The 22,785-nt window shown below is 39.7% G+C and overlaps 1 protein-coding gene across 10 annotated transcripts in view; it reads left to right on the top strand.

Moving 5' to 3' along the window:
* Positions 1 to 103: 103 nt before the first annotated feature.
* The window catches only part of GRIA4 (glutamate ionotropic receptor AMPA type subunit 4), a 216,376-nt gene continuing 193,694 nt past the window's right edge, over positions 104 to 22,785 (top strand). For 5 of the 10 annotated variants that reach the window (XM_064718402.1, XM_064718379.1, XM_064718375.1 and 2 more), the window contains exons 1-2: positions 104 to 593; positions 1,729 to 1,887. In XM_064718402.1, coding sequence (XP_064574472.1) covers positions 506 to 593; positions 1,729 to 1,887 — 247 coding nt within the window. In that variant the 5' untranslated portion in view covers positions 104 to 505. The remainder of the gene's footprint in view (positions 594 to 1,728; positions 1,888 to 22,785) is intronic. The other 5 variants (XR_010441041.1, XM_064718367.1, XM_064718359.1 and 2 more) reach the window with 2 other exon arrangements.

Raw genomic sequence — 22,785 nt, 5'->3', positions numbered from 1 at the left:
GCTCGGGGCGGAGCGGGGCGCGCTCGGCGGCCGCTCCCGCCCGCGGCGGTGCGGGCGGCGGGGGGGGCGCACGGCGCATGTCCGCCCGCGCCGCGCCGCGCCTCCGCCAGACGCTGCCCCCCGCCGCCAAACTCACCACCATCTTCTGCATGTGCAACATTTGCAGCCGGACACACTCCGCTCCCCGGCGATGGAGACTGCGGGAAAAATCCGCCGCGGCGGCATGGCTTGCTGAAGCGGCAGCCGGGAGAGAGGCAGGGCGCGAGCGGGAGAGGATAGCGAACAAATTCTAATACCAAACCACCCGAAAAAAAAAAAAAAGAAAAGAGAAAAAAAGAAAAAGAAAAAAGGAGGAAACCTCTCTTTTTCTCCCCCTTCCCTTTTTTTTTTTTTTTTTTTTTTTTTAATTCCTGGTTTTGTGTGTATCCTCCTCGCCCTCGATGCCTCTTTAAGCAGCATCCAGCGAGCGAGCGGGAGAAGGCGAGACAGAGAGGCAGAAGAGAAGATGAGGATAATTTGCAGACAGCTTGTCTTGTTGTTTTCTGGCTTTTGGGGACTAGCAATGGGAGCTTTTCCTAGCAGCGTGCAAATAGGTAAGCGCTGCATTGGGCTGCGTGCGTGTGTCCAGGGGTTCAATCCTTTGCGAAGTGAGTTGGAAAGGAGGCTCTGAAGGCAGCTTTTGCAGATTTCTCCTCCAGCACCATCCCATTTCCGTGCCTGCACGAATCATCCTCGTGTTTCTGTGTATGTGCCTCCGTGTGTCTGTGTGTATGTAAATATTTCTGTGTGCGTTCGCGTGCGGGAAGGAGGATGCTTGTCTTGTGCAGAACTCCTTCCAGCCCCGGGGGTGCGGTGTCGGCAGGGCACGAAGGGGCTCGGGGCTGGTGCCCCTTGGCTGCTTTAGCCCCCTCCGACTCCCCTTGCTCTTGCCCGACTCTCGAAGGAATGGCGAGTCCTGAGCAGCCGAGGTTGCGGTAGCCGGCAGGGATGGGGGGGCAAAAGGCTACATCGTCCTTCGATCCTCTCTGTAGTTGGAAAGTTTAGGGTTTTGTAAGTGTGTCCCTCTAGTCCTGTGCCCCATCCTCACCCCTTTCCCATCGCCTCCTGCTTCCCTCCTTTCGGACGTGTTTGGGATGGGACGCAGCTATCTGAATTCTTTCCAGCTCAGCTTCATCACTGCATCATTTCTTGTGGACTTGTAAAGATGCTGCTAATAAGGCTGAGCTGCTCCCTGCCTGCACATGGCTGCAGAGGAGCAAAGTTCATTATCTTCCTCTTCAGTGCAGATTATCCTATGCCGAGTTGGTATTCCCTTTTTTTAATCCAGAAAGCATCGTTCCGCTTAATCAGCCCGCCACTTAATGTGAGAGGCTGTTGAGCAGTGATTTACCAGTGTGTTCAGTATCAGGGAGATGGAGGCTAAACACTTTAAAAGGTCACTGTAATCATGACAAATCTGGGTATTTATGTATGAAAGGCTGAAAACCGAGAAGTCAGAAAAGAAGCATGAATGCATCAGGGAGGTTAAAATCGATTGAGGACGGTGATTTAAAGGCAGTGGTTGTGATTATGAATACGATTAGTTCCTTATCCATTAAAGTCTTAGGACTTGCCTTATTGTGCAGCTTTGGGAGAGACAGTTGCTTGGTTTTACAAGACAGTAAGTGGCTTGCAAATGATTTACCCAGCTGCTTTTGCTTTTTGCTTTTTTTTTCCTGTTTTTTGTAGGTGGTCTCTTCATCAGGAACACAGATCAGGAATACACTGCTTTTCGATTAGCAATCTTTCTTCATAACACCAGCCCCAATGCATCCGAAGCACCTTTTAATTTGGTTCCTCATGTAGACAACATTGAAACAGCCAACAGCTTCGCTGTAACAAATGCCTGTAAGTAAACATGCCGCTGATCTGACCACCTTACGCATAAATTGCAGTGGAAAGAACAGGAAACCACATAGTTATCTTGCATTGTAAATATGTCGGGAAGTCTGTCTTCGGTACAGATAGCCTTTGCAGAACAGCAAAAGGAGCAGCAGTCCTTGTTAGTTCCTTAGTGGAGCAAAATCCCCTCTCCTGCCTTCTGCTGACTAACCTGATGTGACATTTACTTTAGTAAAAAGTAAACTGCAGTTATTACTGTAGTTTCTTGCTTCTTTGTTTCTATGGAGATGAATTTTGTTGTTGTAAAGAAAAATTAGGAATGTGTCAATAAGTGCATAAACCCCACACTTCTGTTTGCTTCTGTGCATGCTGTGCCTTGCGTGTATTTGAAAATATATGATAATGTTTGTGCTCCCATATGCTTTTCTAATGGCTGGAAAGGAGACAGGGAAGCAGTGGTGTGCAGGATAATATATCTGAGTAGCTTGACGCTGCAGTTGATCTGGTGATGTCACTTGAGGCAGCCCTGCTCTTATATTCTAGGTTGTAAATGTCTCTTACCATTTCGTAATGCATACATCCTGTGGATATGTCTCTGTGCATCCATACATTGGTGCCAAATCAAGTTAGTATCTGAGCTACTTGGTTTCACAGACCACCTCAACTGGAACAAATATTCTCGTCCTACTATATATTTTATAAACACACACACACCCACATACACACAGATGCACATACACAATGAGAGGAAGACAGAGCAAGAAATGCCCTTAACAAATGAGGTAACATTTATTTTCTTTAATTTCTATTTTGATAAAAGTGATGTATAATTAGCTGAACGTGCTACATTTCAGTCACCCCAGGAACCTTACCAGTGGTTAAAACATGTACTAGATATAGCTAATCTCTGAGACGGGCAAAGCATTATTTCTATTTATTTTCGTGTGTGTCTGTCTTCTTAAAAGGAATTCATGTTATTATGTAAGACACTGGTGTACAGTGGGGCAGAGCTGAATACTGTAGTAGCGTTACTACTTTGATGTTCATATTTCAGGACTCTATAGGTTTTCCTCTGTAGCTCTTTAAGTTTTCCAGTCCCTCCTCTCCATTCAAGAGTGAATTGCCTCTGGAAGTAGATGCTCTAAGCGACATTGCTGAGCAAGTTTAAAATAGAAACATACTGGAGAATGTCTTAGTGTTCATGGTGCCTTTAAAATATGTGCTGTGTTTCTCTTCCCTTTCTCACTGCTATCTCTGTGGCACTTTTTAATATGTAAACATACAATATGCTGTGCGGTTCTCATGAATAATTTATTGCATGATTACTAAATTTATTTATCCAAGTCTTTGCTACTTCAAGTTTCAGATGACCTTGCCACCTTGTTTTGGAGGAAAAGCTTCTGAGCTGCCAAAATGGCTCCATTCATTATATGCAGGAAAGGGTGATGTCCCGTAAAGCGTGAATTCTATATTAAGCAATGTATTAATTGTATTTAGCGTGGAAATCAGTATCGAATTCCTTAAGGCAAAAACATTTCAAAAGGTGCTTTGAAACTGGAAGCAATCAGGTCTGTGCAGGTGTAGTACATTGAGAAAATACTACAGTTCATGTCAACTTTTGCAAGCACTGATAATATTTATTCCATGAAGACCAATGACATGCTAGCGTTTTTAAACTTAAATTTTTAGCAAACGGGATGGGACTAAAATTTTTGGGTACTAAAATCAGTAATTTTAAGTTAAGTCAATTATTCTAGATTCTGCCTATGCATCTAGTTTTGTCAGTTTCTCAAGTATTGCTTCATTTTGGATTAAGGATATTGTTTAGTCTTTCCATTTGAATGTTAGTGAATTAATTCTGATTTGCACACATTTAAAATTGTCTAAAATAGCACCACTTCACTGTGTAAAACTAAACACCTTAAATTCAAAAAAGCGTTTGGCCAAACCTTTGCTCATTTACACTATTTGCAGCAGATTCTTCTCTCTTTCCAACCACCTTATGCTATTTTTGCCTTATATTTAACTGAGGAACACCTCTCCCATTATGTTTGCTGTCATTTATAGAAACAGTGATTCATAACCTGATCCTTTTTTTTCCTCTTTAAGCTGAACCCAGTTTCTGTTCCAAAGTATTTAATAGCTTTAGAAATGATGAATCCTTGTAGTATGGGGAGGTGGCAGAGAAGAAAGGGAAAATTAAATTTATATGCTTATGTGTGTGTATGCTTATAACATTCTGTACATTTTTATTAAATAGAAGTAATCCTAAAGGCCTCATTTTATGTTTCTGCTTGCCACCTAAATGCACATGTATATTTGCATTAGTTCAAGTTATCATTTCATGTTTTGCAGTCTTGTGCCAATAATCTGAGTACTTCTTTTTTAAAACATTTTATTACTGAAGAATATATTTTAAACAACAGATATTCTCCTAATGAAACGTAGGCAAACCAACTGACAACTGAATGAACATATCTCATGTTCCTTAAGCTAAATGTGAGCAGAGTCCTGCAAAAATCAATTGTCTGATAGCTGGAGGACACTGGCTTCCATGAGATTGAATTTCCTGGCTTGACAGAAGCTTCTAAAGCGCACATGTGTGAGTTTTTCTAACCTAATTAAAGAAACCCCCACCATCAGCTCTGAATTAAGTGATTTCATATGTTTTAATATGAATTGAAAACTCTTTGCTGAACCGCTGTGAAACAGTGGGTTTGGACTTTGCTGTTTGTGTGGAATTACTCGGAGCACACGTCCCCAAACATACAGTACAAAAGCCTGAGAGCTGCTGGACCGAGATGAATATTCATGTGAGTTCAAGCATAAAGCTCTGAGACATTGCCAGTTTCCTCTGCTTCTGTTTCCATTTGCTGCAGAGGCTACTTGTGAAGATTCAGGGCCTGACCCTTTGCATGTGTCAGAGACAGTAGACAGATTATTTCAAAGGATTATGGATGGCATACTAGCAGGTAACTCACTGCAACATTGGATAAACTTTAATGTTTTTTTTTGTTTTGTTTTCACTAGGTTAAAAACATCCATCAAAATATTCACCCAGGATATTTTGGAACTGGAAAATTTTGTATGTTCAATGTCATAACTAATTTCCAATGTTTCTTTTATGCATTTTTGTTGTCTTCAAACAGGCCTGGAACATTAGTATTTTTATTTTAAATCTTGAATGCATATGGAAACAGGTTGCCTTAATAGATAGAATCTGTTGTGAGTTATCAAAATTGATCTGATCTATATCGCTTTGGAGATTTCAGTCCTTTTTCTTTTCCCTTCACATTTGTGTGTTTTATTTAAACTCTGTTCATTTCTTTTGCACTACATACATTATTCAGAGAATCCCTCTTACTGACAGAGCTGAAATTATTCAAAAACATGAATAGTACAAGATTCTTACTCATCAGAACACAATACACCAGAGCTGAAACATTTGTCTATTGGCATACATTGGTTTGCCACTTATAAGCAGGAAATTCTGCTCATGATTAGAAATCTACCTGCATTCAGGTTGATTTCAGATGTTGGAGCAATACATTGATATTTGGAGGGGATTGTATATATTTATTCTTTAGCTGAATGCAAAATAATTTTCCTCCCTCCATGCACTATAATGTACTATATACTAATGTATATAGTACATTAGTATATCTCAGCAACACAGTCAACATTAAACATGCTTGAGTACTTAGGAGAGGTAGTGCTATGGTTTTACAAAGAACTGTTTGCCTTTCGGCTCTTGTGGTTGAGAATTTTTCTCAAGTTGAAGTTTTAACAATCCTTAATCTGTAGCAGCTTACAGTTCTTGCACAGAATTAAGCTAAAGGGAGTGAAGAGAGATTGATTCCAGTCTTTCATTAGTGTTTTATAGTAAAAGTAAAGCTTTTCTCTTTGAGTCTGTTTGACTTAATGTGTATTCTGAGATGAATATATACCTAATAAATGTAATTTAGGGAAAATGAGACCCTTCCTTCCTCTTCTGCACAGTTCCATTCTTACTAGATTTTAATCCCAGTAGAGGCAAACCTCCAAAGCATAATCTTGTTTATGTGCCACATGAATGAGAAAAAAAGCCTACTGAAATAAAAAAATTTGTATCTCGGAATAACTTTCCTCTTTCTCCAAGAGTTAGTGCCTTGGGCTCTTGTGCCCTCTAGATTTATGTGGGGTTGATGACCTGAAATTGGAGGGCCTGATTCTGCCTCACTAGTGGGAATGCAGTTTCTGGGGAAGATCTACTGAGGTCAGAGGCAGCCCTGAGGTCAGACAGGAGCCTCCCTTGTCACTCTCACATCTCTATATGTTTGTCTCTGGGTTTGTACATGCTCCTGAGGGGAGCAGCAATATCATTTTGGAGTTAACTTTCTGCTGAGAACTCCAGAAAGCTGAGGAAATAGACTCACACATAGTATTGCCCTTATATTGTGACTATCTGTCATTTTACTTACAGGAGTTTTCAACTTTGATTTCCTCAGCTGCATCATAATGGGATTTTCATTAAATTTGGTTATTAATTCTGCTTTATAATTACAACTCAATTTAGCAATAGAAGCGTAACCTTGGTTGAATAATCAGTGTCATTTAAAAACATGATGTTCTTTATTTAGAAAGTGAGGTTTCATACAGCTGAATGGTGTTTTGCTATCAAGAGCAGTGCAGTATTCCCAAGGATGCAGTTTGGAGTGTGTTGGGAGTTATCATACAGTCAGGTTTTAACTGCAAAAGCAAATAGTGTACCAGTTAGCTAGAAAGATGGAACTGGATTAAATTTTACCCTTCTAAGACAAGTTAAATTACAAAAATCCTTTTGAAGTGAGTGTTTTGCTTTAATATGTGGAATTTATCTCAGGCTACACTCCAGTTATTAAAAACAATTTCTCTTAACATTTCTCTTAGCATTTTTTATTATTATCACTTGCTGATGGAATCAAAGAACGTGTGTGTACTTGGGTATCATCTACCATAAGAAGGATTCTGTATATTTTTTAGAAATAAGAATATCCATATTCAAAGAGTTTCATAGCTCTAAATGTGATATTTGTAAATAGCCGTACAACAGAGCGATCAACTGTCAATATCTCCAGTCCATCAGAGTCTGGTTTTAATTTTCAGGGTTATTGTTGGGAAAATAAATGATGGGCCTTCACTGATCTACAGTCAGATTTCTACCCGGGAAATCCAGAACATTTATTTCCCTGGCATTTGTCCTAGCATGTTACTGGACTGACTAAAACTTTAAACTCAAAAGCTTTATAGGAGCCTATAGAAATAATTTAATGTTCATTTCAGACGATTAATAAGAAAGGCTGTGTTCCTTCATTCCTTTTGCAGAAGGCAAAGCAGTGCAGTGCTTTTTGTGTAGGACAAAGACTTTAACAAGTAAATTAAATTGATTAACTTCAGCTTTATCATTGTGATCTAAGTTTGTATGCTAGTCAAAATAAGTCATGCATTTCATTTCTAGGTCTTGATTGTTTTGAGACTTGCTTGTTCATGAGAGGGGAAGACGTCTGCTTTGATTTCTTAACAGTTTCAGATCCCACAATGAATTGTGCAATTCCAGATTGTGAGCAGGTGAAGTTCTTTGGATTTAAACATGTTGGACCAAATAATAATTTCTCATAGTTCCTATTCCTTAATATATGACTGATTTAAGGGTATGAAATCTGTACTAATGCAAAAGTGAAGATGTCTCTGTGATTGCATCGGTGTAATTACAGGGAGAATTGGCCTATTCTCTAGATTTCCATTACTCTGGGCACTTAGCTTGAGGCAAAGATTTTGGACTAGTATAGCACCAAGTCTACTTCTGCAACTGAGGTGGGCACACCAAAGTTATGTGGTAGGACACAAAGTCAATCTAGATAATTTATTCCTGTGTCAATCAAAAATTGTTCTAAATTTTGGAAAATAAATTTACTCAAAAAGTATCTGATCACAGTGTCTTGTTTTGAAATTGCATCATTGCTTTACTTTTAAAACTTTTCTCAGCTGTTTTAACATTTTCCTCAGTCTAGTATAGGTTCTTACATCGATTTTTGGTTGTTACTATGGTTTACAAAGATTCCTGCTGGCTTTTATCAAAGTTGATTGAATTCATTTGTTTCTCAATGCAGTTATATCTTGAGTTATCTCAAAAATTCTATAGTAGTGATGTCTGCTTTCAGGCACCCACGTTCAAATAGGAAGCCTACCCTACATTTTGGCACTCAGAGACATTCTAGTATTTTCCAGAGTCCTTAGTACCCCTACCTTCCTCTTGGGAAGTGCTTATGGCTGAGCACTTGGGAAAACCTGCCCTCCTCTTTGCTATAATTCATGGGGCAAGTGTCTTCTGTCGGTGCTGCTACTTCCTTGTGAGGACCGAGTTTCTTCCCTACTCTTTTTCCCATAGTCCAGATGAAGTCTGCCTGACTTGAACAAGTAATTGCAGGTTCCATGTGGTGAGAAGATGGAACCAGAGTGACACACACCCATCACCCTTGTCCTGACAACACAATGGAAACGCCCAGCTCCTCTCTCCTCCTCATCAGTTCCTCCAGAGCTGACTTAGCTGAGGTTTATGTTGGACTCAACTGGAAATACCTGGATACGTACAACAAAGCTACTGTAATGGCTGGATTTTGACCAGCTATGCTAGCATTAGCAAACTCCAATGCAAACACTGGCCCTTGTCCTGCAGGTTTTTTTCCCCCAGAAAGAGCTGTTTGTGATTTAAATAGGGGCTCTACCTGAGAAGTGATTGCAGTTTGGAACCTCTTAAAATGAAGGAGTAGTAGGAATCCACTTTATTTGCAAGGGGAATATGTTCACATTTTTCATCTCATAGCTCAAATTTTTAAACTTACTAAATCGCTTAACTCCTGTTAGTTTTAAAAACCACAATGTTTAGCAGTTGGACCCCTGGTACATAATTGCCTGTTTACAAAAAAAGTCAGTTGGGCTACTGTTTTCTTGTGTTCCACAGGCTACTTCAATGTTGTATTTGTATGCAGCAATTGCTCCTGAAGGATGCAGGCTTGTGCAGTACCTTTCACTATATTCATGACCAACATGCAGTTGTTTTTTCCTGCAAATACAAATACAGCCCAAGAGCAAGAAAAAGTACTTACAGTTTTCACTAGATTATTTATTAGACTGTTTGTGGGGAAAGGCTTTAAACACATTTTGAAGATGTATTAAAATACATTTTTTAACTACTCATAGCAGCTCTCTGTTTCTTGCTTTCAGACCCTCTGTGGGGTAAATCCTGTGCCATTTCTGCATGTACACTCTTCCAGTTTCTTCTGTGGTGTATTTTTATAATGAACTTTTAAATCCATAAAAATGCAACTTCATTTTTTATTTGCTTAATTTATTTTTTTTTTGTTTTTATTTTATGTTCTGGATGTAAAGTTCAGATACACCTAGTGAATATCCATAAAATTTTAGGAAAGTTCAAAGACAAAGAGTTAATTGCTGAAAAGAATTGAAACCTTTATGCTTTGCTTGCCACGGATTTCAAAGATACGGAATTTACATCTTCACATTGGGGCGGTAAAGATGATGCATAGCTTTGTATTAGAATTTATCACTCAAAATAGTTGGGAATTATTATAAATATAATCAATTTTTGTTAATTTCTTTCTCAGATATGTGTTATGCCTAATTTTTTATTGTCGTCAAGGTCCCCTTCCAACCTAAACCATTCCACGATTTCTTTTTGTTAGAGATTTCACTGATGTCACCATGTCAGGGTCAGATCTGTTTTCCCAGTGGGAAAAGCAATTCATGTAATAGATATTTAAGGTAAAAACAGCAGCAAGAGAGGAAATTCTTGTAGAAAAGAAAGTACAAAATGTAGTGTATTATTTGTCCCCAAAAGCTTCCTGTGCTATTTTAATATTCTTGATGTTCAGTACAGGTGTTTCATGCTACTAGTTAATGTGAGATATGGATCTGGATGATGCTGTGTTAAGGTCTGGAAAACATTGAGTATACGGGAGAAAGATTTTATCAAACACAGATACATTAATGTAAAATTCAGGAGAAAAAGTTATAATAGTTTTTAAGTAGTATGTGGCTATCAATAAACAGAGCACTCTGTTTTCTCACCTAAGTTGATGGGGGGAAAAGGGAAGAGGCTTTTACAAGCCCTCAGTCTCAGCAGAGTAGTGTAGGCTTGCCTTTCAATTATTTCCTCCAGGTTTTCTATATGGATCTATCCTGGAGAGATTTGCTAATAAAGGCCTTCAGCCTTGTTAATTTCCTTTCATTTAAATGGAGAAGAGTGTTTAAGAGTGGACATTTCAAAAACACTGTAGCTGGAATGATAATTTCCTTCAAAAATCAATAGTCATGGGCTCTTGGCTGACTCAGGAGTTTTTCTCACTTCCCCTTCAAGCAGAAAGCACAAGCCAGGTAAAATGCTGGGTTTGGGGGCTGTTTCCATACCCTGTTAACACTGTCTCTGTATCTGGCAGTTTGTGTGTCCTCCAACTGGGAGCTGGTCAGGGGTTTTTCTTTCTCAGGTCCTTTGTTTAAAAATCAGTATCTTTGGTCAGCTTCTCACAGGTAAAAGCAGCAGAATAATACTGTATGACATGTTAATATATAGATCAATTAATAATTAGAGTTGCTGTCTGGAGGCACAAACAATGATCCAACCTCAAGATGAAAGATTCAAGAAGAAGAGCATAAGAAGTGTATTGGGACAACTTTCATTGGCATTTGCTGCAGGCTTACATAGATCCCATCACAGTGTGTGTCTGGAAGGTCAGGTGTGGTGCTGAATGGAAGTTAAGCAAGTTAGAATTCCTTGCAGATGATGAGGAAGGATGTGAGAGCAGTCTGGGGGAGGAAATGTTGACTGATGGCTATGAGCATCATTGCTTCAACAAAGAAAAAGTAAAGGTCACCAAGTGAATGGGTATGTAGACAGTATGCAATAATGTCCACTGATAAAGGCTTGGTGGGACCATTTTGGTCACTCAGTGGGACCATCAAGATGCTTGTCAGCCCACCTCAATACCCTTGTCCAACCTGTAATTTTTTTTTCCCCAAATAAATCCAGTCTTAAAGACAAAAAAAAAAAAATCTCAGGTAAATTGTCATGTCATCAACACTTTGTTGGGATATGTCACCCAGCGTCTTTGTGTTGAATGTGGGAGCCATAAAGAGTAGGAAAGGAAGAGGTTTCCTCCACTGGGTTTATTGTTGGCTTTTACTTTGGAGGGATACCATAATCAGCATGACTTTTCAGAGTTGTGCACCTCCCAGAGCCCCTGCGGTTTGTTCTGTATGGTTGGAACTGTGTCTTGCCAGCACAGAAAGGTGGCTTGTGACACCTTTAGTAGCGTGGTTTAGGTATGGCAAGACATGTAAGGACTTATTGAGGCCTTTTTCAAGCTCCCTTGAAAATGCTTAGGGTGGACACAAATGGTAGGGCTTTTTCCATTGTAAGAAAAAAACCATCTCCTAACCCCAGCAGGGACTGTGGCTTGAAGCAGCAGTGATATAAGGTTGCTAAATGTGTTCCAAGACCAAATTAAGTAAATTTTTGCTAACAAATGTGTGCTAATCCCCATTATTTGTATTCACAGACTCATCTAACATCAAATACAATTTAATGGTCATATGTGTTGCACATATTTCACTTTCTATGAGCCACAAAGGATGTGAATCTATTACTGCTTTCTCCTGGAGGCTTTGGGCTGTTAGCTTAAGATATCAAGAGTTATGAATTTAGCTTTGGAAATCCCTAGTTTCATCTGCTTTGTGTGTCAGACGAGATTGCAGCCTGAACACAAACATGATGATGAATGAGATTTAAAACACAAGAATATTTGCAGAAAGCAAAAGACTGAATAAAGGAATACAAGAAGTGCTCCCATTGCTGTCTTTGATGATCTGTTGCAGTGTTCTGAATAGCAGATGTATATGGAAAGAATAACAAAGGACAAACCCTTTTTTTCCTGATACTATTAAGTCTCTAAAACAGGGACAAGTAGTAACAAAAGACCTCAGCAATTAATTATTGTTGTAGTAATAGCTGTATTTACAATGTTCTGTTTATTCCATCCATTAAATGCTTAGCTTAAATTATTTATTATTCAGTTATTATTGAAATCAGGTGGAAAATGTAAAGGTCTTTTCAGATAACTTAGAAAAAGAACGGGCACAGTTAATGCAAATGCATGTGTGCAGCAGGTAATTGACAGGGTTTCAGCAGGGGCTGCCTGAGATGATTTGGAGCCCAGCTGGGAGGTGGGTCTGCCCTGGTTCTTCAGGCACCTTTGCAGACTCAGAAATGAGAGATTACCCAGAGTAAGGAATTTAATTTAGAGTTTGAGATCTTGCCCCTGAAGTTGCTCTTTGCCCTCCATGGACACCCAGCTGGGTGGGAGAAGGCTCCAAGATCCATCAGGAGCTGTGTATTAAGGAAACATCGTTATTTGGTGTTGGAGAAAGAGGATTCAGAGTGCAGAGAATGGACTGACATGGAGCACGAAGCACCTCTTGCTGCATGGGGAATTTTCTGCTTCTGGAAACACCTGGAAGGTGTGGCTGGTGCTTGTGAACCAGGCATTATGGCGGGTGCAAGCTGACATGACTTTGTAAAGATTTAAGGTGAACATTTTGTTATGCCAAGCTGAAAATGTAGTACAGAGAGGGAGTAAGACCTAGACCAGACATCCAGTGAAGCACAGGAGGAGTTATGGAATAGCACAAGATTAAAAAATACTCTTCCAAGAGACACAGAGGAAATTCCGTTCGCTTCTATCAGCTATCTCCTTCTCTCTTCTTGTCTTCTGGTTTTTGTTATTACATGCCCCAGCTTTACATGACAAAATGAGAGCAGTATTCAAGAAGCAGCACCAGTGGAAGCAGTTGACATGGTGCTTCCCATGCTCTGCACCATTGAAGAGGATCCAGGCATCCCAGAACCAAATTCATCATGTCCCAGTCCTACCCCACAGCTAGGGACAGGCTGTTGTCCTTCTGGGTTCAGCACCAGAAGCCACAGCAGCTGATTAGCTCCTGTAATGTATTGATTGCAGATAACTGTCAGCTTAACTACTGCAGGGAAAGGAAGGAAAGGGAAAGAGCATAAAACATTTGATTCTTGGTCACAAACAAAAAAGAAACTGTATCCTTATATGACCTCAGAAAAACTCTGCCTGTTTCCATCTCTGTCTTACTCCCCCCAAGTCAGACTTGGACTTCAACATGGTCAACACTTTTAGGGAGTGGTGGTGCTGTACCACAAAAAACAGTTCATGCAGATGAATTGGATTGCTTCCCTCTGTTCTGTTCTGGGTCTCTAACAGATGTTGAAGGACTACTGTTTTTTAATTTCCTGATGAAAGGACCAGAAAGGCCATCATTCTTTCGGTTCCTGTTTATGATGGGAATCTCTTGCTCTTCAAAACTGCTGGCAGGAACCAGAGATTCACAACTTAATCACGTTTTCTTTGTCAGCCTTTCACATACTATGCTAAATGGGAGACTAGCAGAAAATCCTTTGAGCAATTACAATAATAGGATAATAATAATTTTTGCAGTTCCTTGCCCTTATATAGTGTCTGTGAAATTAAAATGAGATCCAGCATAATGTTACCCATTTGAAAAGGCGTGGATATCCGCTTTCAGGAGCATCACCTTGAGAAACTGCTCTCCAGGGCCTTACCTTCCTGCTACCTTTTATTTTAAAGCAGGGCTGTACTGCCACCTTCCTATTCACGTCTGTGAGCAATTGACTGCACAAATGAAGTCACGAAAGAGAATGTGAATGAGGAGAATCGGCACCATGAAGAAGTTTTTTTTCCTCTTGTGCCTATAAAAGAAGGGATTTTTTTTCCTCTTGTGCCCATAAAAGACAGGAGAACATTAAAGGATAATCTCTCCAGTTCAGAGGGAGCGTGCTTACATAAGATATTTTCCTTTCTTGACTGCACATCATGTAGGTCTTAAAAGTACTTGTTAAGAGAGTGAAGTGAGTGCCACCAAAAATGTAACACACAGGTATGGCTTTAAGCCTGTTGATTTCTTAAAAGATGTGCATTACAACAATGTACTGCCTTCCTGTCTGGGAGAGTATTGTCTGCAGACTGTTGGATTATTGGCACAGTAAGTTAGCAGTTTCTAACTACTGAAATAAAATCCCTCAGGGCCTTTGCTTGGCCTCAATAAAAGTGTTTCACATTTAACTAAAATTATAAGGTTCAGTGTCAAGCTTTCAAAACTTTGTACCTATTGTTAGTGCTGTAATGATGGTAAGTTCCTTACGGTATATGAAAGAATAAAGGGGTGCTATAGTTTTTTCACAAAAATAGAAAACTCATTAAAATCCTAGGGTTCTGGATTTTTATTTTACTTGTTGATAAAGACTTTCCACACCGAGAATAATGAGCAATTTCAGATTTTAGTGGGAACCTGCCCCTTTTTCCACCTCTCAGCAGACAGAGATGGAAGCATTCAAAACCAGCCAGGAACAAAGCAGACTATCTCCCTGCATCTGTAGCATGGGTGACTGAAAGAATTGTTTGTCACTTGTAATTATGTGTCTGTCCTGATGCTTGACTTCAAGAGAGAAAATAAGGCCTCAGACTTCCTAAAATCCAGGATGTACCACAATTCTGCTCCCTGTATAGCAAGTTGTTACCCATAGTGGAACTTCATCGAGGGCAGCTTGGATGTGGCCATTCCTGGTGCTGCACTGGATGAAATGCTTTTACCACTGATCATCATCATTGCATGTAAGGCAATGTCAGAGTTTATACAGTAATACTTCTCACTCTCTTTTCATCCTCACCAAACAGATGTTTTGGTCCCTGATGTCTGTTTGGCTGTAATCCCCTGGAATTTGTAAACACCCTACAGGGGTCCCAAAGGATTGCAGCAGAGGTTTGCTGGAATATCTCATTTCCACCATGCCTGTGTTTACCCAGCTAATTCTATCTCCATTTGGCTTTGTGAAGGACATGAGGAGAGCAGAAGATTGTGACCCTGTCCTTATTTGCGCCTTTTACTCTTGCATCTACATTTCATCCAGTACAGCCTCTACCAAGATTAGTTTTTGGACCTTGGACTTTTTTCTTAGGACTGTTACTTGTGTTCCAAATGATACACTTGGTTGACAGTGTTTGTACCCAAGAAAGGAGGTTTGGGATAATAGGAGCAAATCACTGAGGCTACACTACAGCATTTTGGGATAGTGTCTTAGGTTGAGCTGCAGATACATGCAAAAACATCTTACTTGGTTTCTTCCATCTGTATGTAGAGAAAGCTCTATAAAATGTTTAAATACCTTTAAAATGCTGTATTTTGGCTTTATGTGGAGAATTGCAAACCTTTAGGAGATGCTTTTCAGGAAGAGACTTGAGGGTACTTTAAGCATTGCACGTCCTGGCAGAGTAAATTCCAATACCCTGTTGGAAGCCTGGATGCGAGTTATTTTACTTAGACCAAGTTGTTAATTTCTGTTTGAAACTGTTGCCCAGAAGTCTGTGTAAATGTGTGTAGCTGACAGACAGCTGTCCTTCTGTGCATATATTTTTGTACTACTTTCATCCACTTCAATGATTGAAATACTAAATCTAGCACTCAGACAGCTTTTGAATTTATGCCAGTCCCTGAAGGACTTTGGCTTACAGTTATTCATATAGGTAGTTTTGAAAATTTATGACAGAAATAATAACTCTGTGGTAATATTCATCCAATTGCTTATTTAGAGCACCCAGTGTGAGATCAAAAAACGAGCAGCTAGAAATTCCTGGGGCAAAGCTTTGGCTTGGTGCTCTGCTGTCCCTCACAGGAGGGGGACGCCAGAGACATTGCAGAGACTTAAGGCAGTTTTCAGAATTTGTAGAGATGTAAAACCAAAGTGAAATTTGTCCCAGCAGCTAGTATATTTAACTGTATTTTAGGTGCTGTCCTCATCTATTTCACCTAATCATTGTTTTCTAATATTCAGGAATGTGCACATGCGTTGTAGAAGCATTTAGTGAGTGACCTCTGTCCCACTCCATGTGCTGCTCGGGGCACAATAGTGATTTTCAGCAGCTTGTTCTGCCCCTCTTGCCCCTCTGTCATTGTCTGTGGTGTTGCACACAGCACACTCTGGATCTACAGAGGCTGTGGCAGATCTCTCGGGTCTAGGCAGTAAGAAGGGCACCTTGAAACAACAATAACAGGCAGGAGAAGATGAGTGGAGTCAAGTCCCAGTGAACTGCCTGATGTGGTGCTGCCCTTCCTTCTTCCTTCCCTCTTGGGCCATCACATCCACCAAGCTTCATGAAAGGAACCTGCTAACAATATATTTCTTTTTTTTTTTTGTTGTACCTGCCATCTGTGTTTTCTGTATTCTTTAGTCAAAAAGACCAAGTGTGACCTGAAGGAAAGTCCCTTTGCAGAGGGGGCAGCACATATCCTTCTAACATGTATGTCTTTGTAAGAAGAGGGTTAGTGATGTGATCAAGCATGAGCAAGAGATGTGAACATTCGGGTGCGTTCTTTCAGATATACTTGGGATGATGGTTTAGCTTTGAGGTTTATTTTTGTTTGGTTTTTTGGAGGTTGTTTTGTTTTATCTCAAATTCAAAACTAATAATAAAAAATCACCTGCATAAACCTTAAAAAAAATAGAAAAAAAGAAGAAAAACTCCAAAGTGGGTGAATGTGGGCAGAAACTTCCCATTTCAGCAAGGCACACAAGGGCAGATGTGTTGGATTAGACTTTTTAATAAGCAAAATAACTGGTGCTTGTTTATATACCTTGAAATTATGTGGGTTTTCTTCTTGCCCTTCAGGGTTAATATACTGTGGCCATGCCATAAGAGCGTGTCTGCTAAGTGTTTCTAGCAGGAAAATGAAATGCTGCCAGAGACCTGGAGATCTGCATACCTTGCTTTTAACACAGAGCGACAGCTTTGAATCACACATTGTGCCGCTGCACAGCCAGGACTGTAAATACTGAATTTTAATTATCAGGTGTATTCATAATTCATTGATAGGAGGTAGACAAATAGACTGGGCTGGCTTTGCAGTGCAAGAAAGATAAATGGAAGATGGTGCATAGGTAATAGGTGCTGGAGTAGAGTGTGTAGAATTTTTCTTTCCTCCATTTTGTCTTCCTGCAGCTATTTGTCTTGAACTCTCTAAGTCATTCCAGGAAGAGAGGCTGGAAATAGGACAAATGTACATTCATCACAAATGTTCAGAATTCTGAAACGAAGCTTTAAATTCAATGTGAGCTGTTGAATGCAAAAGCTGCAGGATCAGCCATGATGTTATGTGTGTATGTGGCAAATATTTCTCTAGTTACCTAATAGCAACCACTGAAACTTCAGATGCATTAAATTAAAAAAAATTCTTCACCATGTCCATTGCATTTGTTCTTGAATGTATAAATCTAACTGATTAATGATAAATATTCTAGGAATTGCTTATCAGTTTGGGTGGTATGATAGATGATATGTCACTGATTTAATGACATAAAACCATGTTTAGGTAATGAACTTTTCACAGTCTTTCTCTTGTTAATATACAATCACCAGCTTCAACAGTTTTTTTTCAGGCTAAATTAAAATTAGCATGTGAGACATGTGAGATATATTCAGTATATCACATACTCAGCTGTAACTTGAGCCTAGATAGCAAAGCACACGATTGCCTAACCATCAGGCTGGGTTTGGAGAAGTAATCAGCTATAAGAAAATGATGAGCACATAATTTTAGATCATTAGAGGTAATTATTATAACTAGGAATGCTTTTAACCTAAAGGTGATAAATGGCACCTCTGCAGTATGTATGTCCACGGCTTGGAATACCATTTGAAATGAAAGACGTTGTGGGAGATAGAAAATGGAAGTTCTTTGTTTGTTCGTAATATCCTTTTTTCTTGTGGAGGTGCCTTGTGAGGCTTAGGATGGAAATGACATTTAATACAATGTACTATTTGTGTGGAGGCTTAGTGTCAGATATATGTTACCTTGCTCCTAAATGGGGAAGTTCTTTGTGGGCCAGCACTTGGCTGGGAGGCTCCATGGCCTCTGCTAATCTCCACACGTGGGTGTCGGGGGAGTCTAGGGAAGCACAAAACTTCAGGGCCACTAACCTGTTCTACTCTGATGCAGTTCATTTGGGAACATAATTCATACATTTTGAATGAAAAAGGCATTTGTAATTTTTTAAAAGTCAAAAAACGCCAGATACCCCATTGCCTACTGTGAAAACACCTGCTTATAAAATGATATGCAGAAGCATACTTAAGAAGTCACGGCAGGCAGGTGAAGTTCCCACTGCTGGAAAATGGGAAACAACTTCCATTTTTAAGAAGGGCAAAAAGGAAGACACAGAGAACTAGAGACCAGCGAGTCTCACCTTGGTGGCTGGCAGAGTCATGGAGCAGGTCCTCCTGGAAGCTATGCTAAGATTTAGATTAGATATTAGGAAGAAATTCTTTCCTTGAGGGTGGTGAGGCACTGGCACAGCTTGCCCAGAGAAGCTGTGGATGCCTCAGCTCTGGCAATGTTCAAGGCCAGGTTTGATGGGGCTTCCAGCAACCCGGCCTAGTGGAAAATCAGTTTGGAATGAGACAGATCTTCAGGCTTCTTCCAATTCCACCCAGTCTATGACTCTTGCATTTTCTACTGGTCAGGCATTTGGTGTCTTATTTCCAAGAGTGGTGTGCTGACGACACACACTGTTCCATCAGCCAGAAAGCTAATGGAAGATGTTGTTCTCACTTTTCTGAAAAATAGGGCTGAATTCTTCTCCCAACTGAATCACCAAATGTCAAAGGCAGTTTATTTTGTCTGGAAAAAAAAGGTCAGTAGGGTTTCTGCTGAAGCACATAAATGGTTTCACCCAATTATGAAGTCAGTGGTTTGGTGAACTGACTTTGACTTCTGGTTCCATTTTTGGTTGTAAAATAAGTAAAATCAGCCAAAACCAATTATTTTCCAATTTCCAGGACAGCTGCAAATTTTAGAAAGATTCAATGCTCAGCTATGTATGCTGTGTGTGCAATAGCATCTGCTAGGGAAATATCATGGCAAAAGGACTCGAGGTCCAATCTCCAACACTTTATTCCTGTATGTGCCAAACAGAGAAATTTCATTTTAATTAGATGTTCTTAACAGCAGTGATCTGCTATTTATAGACTGAAAATATGCAAAAACGTTTAAAAGGAGGAAATCAGTGGCATAATCATGTCAGGTGTGGTCCTGTTCCCCATGTCTGAGTGTTTAAGGGGGCACTTTATACTTTGGAAAGAGGTTAGACCCTATCAGTTACAAGTGAAAATAATCATTACTTTATGATCCATCCAATATGTTTTTAGCAATTCAACTTTAAAACAAAAGTTACAGATGTTCTTCAAGGCTCATCTCATCTCTTCAAATCTCAGAAAAAAAAAGAAAGATTTTGTGCTTTTTTAAGAAAATCTATTATTAAAGAAAAGTAGAAAATCTATTATTAAAACCTTTGCAACTATGCGTATGTCTAAAGTTAAGCACACTTACTTCAAAATACTTAGCTGAACAAGACATTCAGGACATTTTATTGTTCTTTAGGCCAAAGCACAAATATTTTACAAATAGGGAAAACAAAGTGAAATATTTGCTTGAGGCTAAGGAACCAGTTGCTAGCAGGTTTGAAAGGGACTAAATTCCTTCACTAGCTTCTGGACAGGTAGAGCACAGTCTGAGAGCCATTTACTTATTTAGATATAGGTGCAAGAAACTTCATGATGGGTGTGTTTTATGGTTGTCTTCATTCTCTGTAAGTGCTCTGTCTGAAAAACAGGATTTTTTAAAAGAGCAGATAAGCTATTACACAGCAATCTACTATTATGAAAATAAATTAACAGTTGTGCATACTTTCTTGTTTTTTATCTTACAGTGTTGTTATGACCAAGTTTATAGCCTTAGCAGTATGTTTTATTTTCCCTAGAAACATTAAAGCTGTCATTTAATTTTAGTGGGATAAACAATTGCTAGTTGGTTTATCATCAGATTTAAAGGGTATATTCCTGGAGCATGGAGCGCAGTGTTTCCCAGGAAAATTAATTCCCTGATTGTAAATGTCAAGAACAGTTGCTGGACTATTGTTTTACTATTTTGTTTTTAACTTTTCTTTTAATAATATATTTAATATGTAGTGTAAGCTTCTCACACAATAATGTTTGCCTGAAAAAAAAATCTGAAAATATTCTGTTTATTGTTGGATTGTTTTAAAGGAAAATTTATGTCCTTGCTGACTTTTTAATGACATTTGAAGTATGGAAACAATTGTTTCCAGAGAGTTGAATGAACTTTTGGAGTTTAAGTAATAATGGTGTAAATTAAAACTATTTCATATATTTTTTCTGTATTCTCTCAACAAAGTTTTTAAGCAGCAGATTCAAAACAAACAAACAAATAACAAAACAACAAACAGATGTGGTTTTGCAGGAGAAGTGGTAGTCCTATGGGACCTTTTCCTGAAGAAAAATGGAGATGCAAACATTTTGCATGGATTCGGGTTCAAATTAGCTGTGCACTGGCAGAGGTCCATGAGTCCAAACCACTCAGAAGCTGTAATCAGGAGTTGTAAATGCAGATAGTTTCATGCTGGGACAATATCCAGGGGAATTACTGATATCTGGACACTAGTGGAGATAGGTGGGTCCTTTACCTGAGGCAAAATTGCCATTCTTACTCTGGGGCATGTTCCCAATCCTGTTACAATCACTGGCTCTTCTGTGTGCCACTGTGCTAGTATAAGGACAGGCTAGACATGATGGCAAACCAACCAACCTCTTTGGGCCGCTGGGACTGGCCTGAGGTGTCTGTGGAGAGCTGGGTGCTGTTTCTGGGAAGCGAGGACCACCTGGGAGTGCTGCTCGTGCTACTGAGCATCAGCTCTTGTGGCTGTAGGTAATGGCACGAGGTGGAAGGACGGGAGAGGCACAGAGCCGAGGAAGCAATTTTTTGCCCAATGCAAACACCAGCACTAATGAAAGCCTCACAGGTATTTTCAGAGGAGAATGTACCCTTTCTATGCATAAACATCAAAGGATTTGTAGGGTTACTGATTAGGAACTGCAGTTTCTTTCGGTTAAAGAAGGCATGGTTAATTAATGATTTTGCGTTCTGATTAGAAAATTAACATTGCTAATGCTGTTATTAGATAACTGAGTTTCAGTATTATAAAAGCCTTTTGAAATGCAATTTGACAGAGCATATATCAGATGAAATTGGATTGATTATGGGAGTTTTGAAGTTGTTGATTTCTTTGAGAGCTCTGTTAACGAAGCATTATATTGTAACAGAATCCATTAATAGCTCTGTTCTCCTCAGCTAACGGCCTATTACCCTTGGTAGGTAATGAGGTGCAGACGTGAGACACCCTAGCAAGCAGGGTAGGACAGAGTTACTCCACTGTGGCCACTGCAGATCTTGGTGCACAGTTCTAATTTTGTAGAGCTGGGGGGTCCTGTTCTCACTGTCAGCTTGGGTTGGTGACACCGAGTCCCACGGAGCACTGTCACGAAGGAAGGCCATGGTTTGGCGTTGTCCATTAGCATCAGAGGACTGGTGTGGTAATATCACGTGTCAGGATGGTGCAGTGACAGTGTGCTGTCTGTTCCAGGAACTGGTGAAAGGAATTGACACAATGGGACATGTGACCCTCCCAGAATGGCAAATACTACCTGCATACCCTCACCCCCACAAGCCTTTTGTTTTGCACTCTGCATATGCCGAGGCAATTTCCTCAGACTTGCCGATGTGCTAGATACCTAAGTGGACAAGACAGTGTTATGGGTTTCCCCCTCCCAGGCGAGGGTAGGAGTCTTATGCCGCAGAACTAGTGAACTGATTCATTTACCAGAAATCTCAGTGTAAAACAGACCTTTCTAAAAGGTGTAAGAGTACCTACCCAAAGACATTTACTGCACATTTTGGGATATAATTAAGTTGCTAGTGCAGAGTGGTTTAGCTGATGACCTTAAGAGTACTGGTGCTTTTTTCTTTTGATTTGGATATTTGGCACATTCCCTTTTTTTCCAAGACAAAAAAAAAAAAAAAAAAAAAATATCTGTTATTTTATGATTCTATGTAGTTTCTTTCAGGTGAGGTATTTTTCTCCCTAGAGGCCAAAGCAACTGTGTTACGCTCTGGGGTACCATGCAACAAACGAAAAATATGCATTGAATGTTAAAATAAGAAAGGCAGCCTCAGAACTAATAGAAACTAGAGGCTTTGGCTGAATACCAGAAGCTCTTTTCAATTCTTTTACAAACTTCCCTGCACTGGATCTTGGCCAAAACCTTCTCTTGGCCAAACGCTATATCTTCAAAAGTTTGGAGAGAAAAAGCCTTGGTGTCTCATCTCCTTGGTGTCTCATCTCTGAGTGTTAGTGCTGCATCTTTGCTACTTTCCCATCCATTACGTTAATGGTCCCATTGAAGCCAATGGTCAATACCACTGTACAACTCAAGAGTATAATCCAAAGTCCTGTGGTGCACAGATACACCAAAAAGTTATTTTTCATCTTCTGAGCTTTTTTATCACCGTGATGATGCATGAAAAGATATTTTCACAGCTGGCGGTTGAAAACTGGACCTTTTGAGGTCAGGAATATAAAAGGTCAAAAAAAAAATCCATGGTGCGATCTATTGTTATCTTTTGCAGTAAAATTGCCTTTAATGTAGATGTTGCCAAGTCCACAGTTACGTCCTGTGGTTGTCTGGGAGCCCAGAAAAAGAAGCAGCCTGCAAAGGAAACAAGCAATAGAGAAATAAATACATTAAACAGCAGTTCTGTTGCCATCCTGGCATGCAATGTCTGCTTTTCTATGCTTAGGAGATAAAGCAAAACTTTTACTTTCTTCAGTGAGGAGATTTTTTAAGGGTGGCAAAAAAATTG

Source organism: Zonotrichia leucophrys, chromosome 1 (assembly GCF_028769735.1).
Source record: "Zonotrichia leucophrys gambelii isolate GWCS_2022_RI chromosome 1, RI_Zleu_2.0, whole genome shotgun sequence".
NCBI lineage: Eukaryota > Metazoa > Chordata > Aves > Passeriformes > Passerellidae > Zonotrichia > Zonotrichia leucophrys.
Note: the sequence above shows the minus strand (reverse complement) of the source record. Positions and strands in the feature narration are given on the sequence as shown.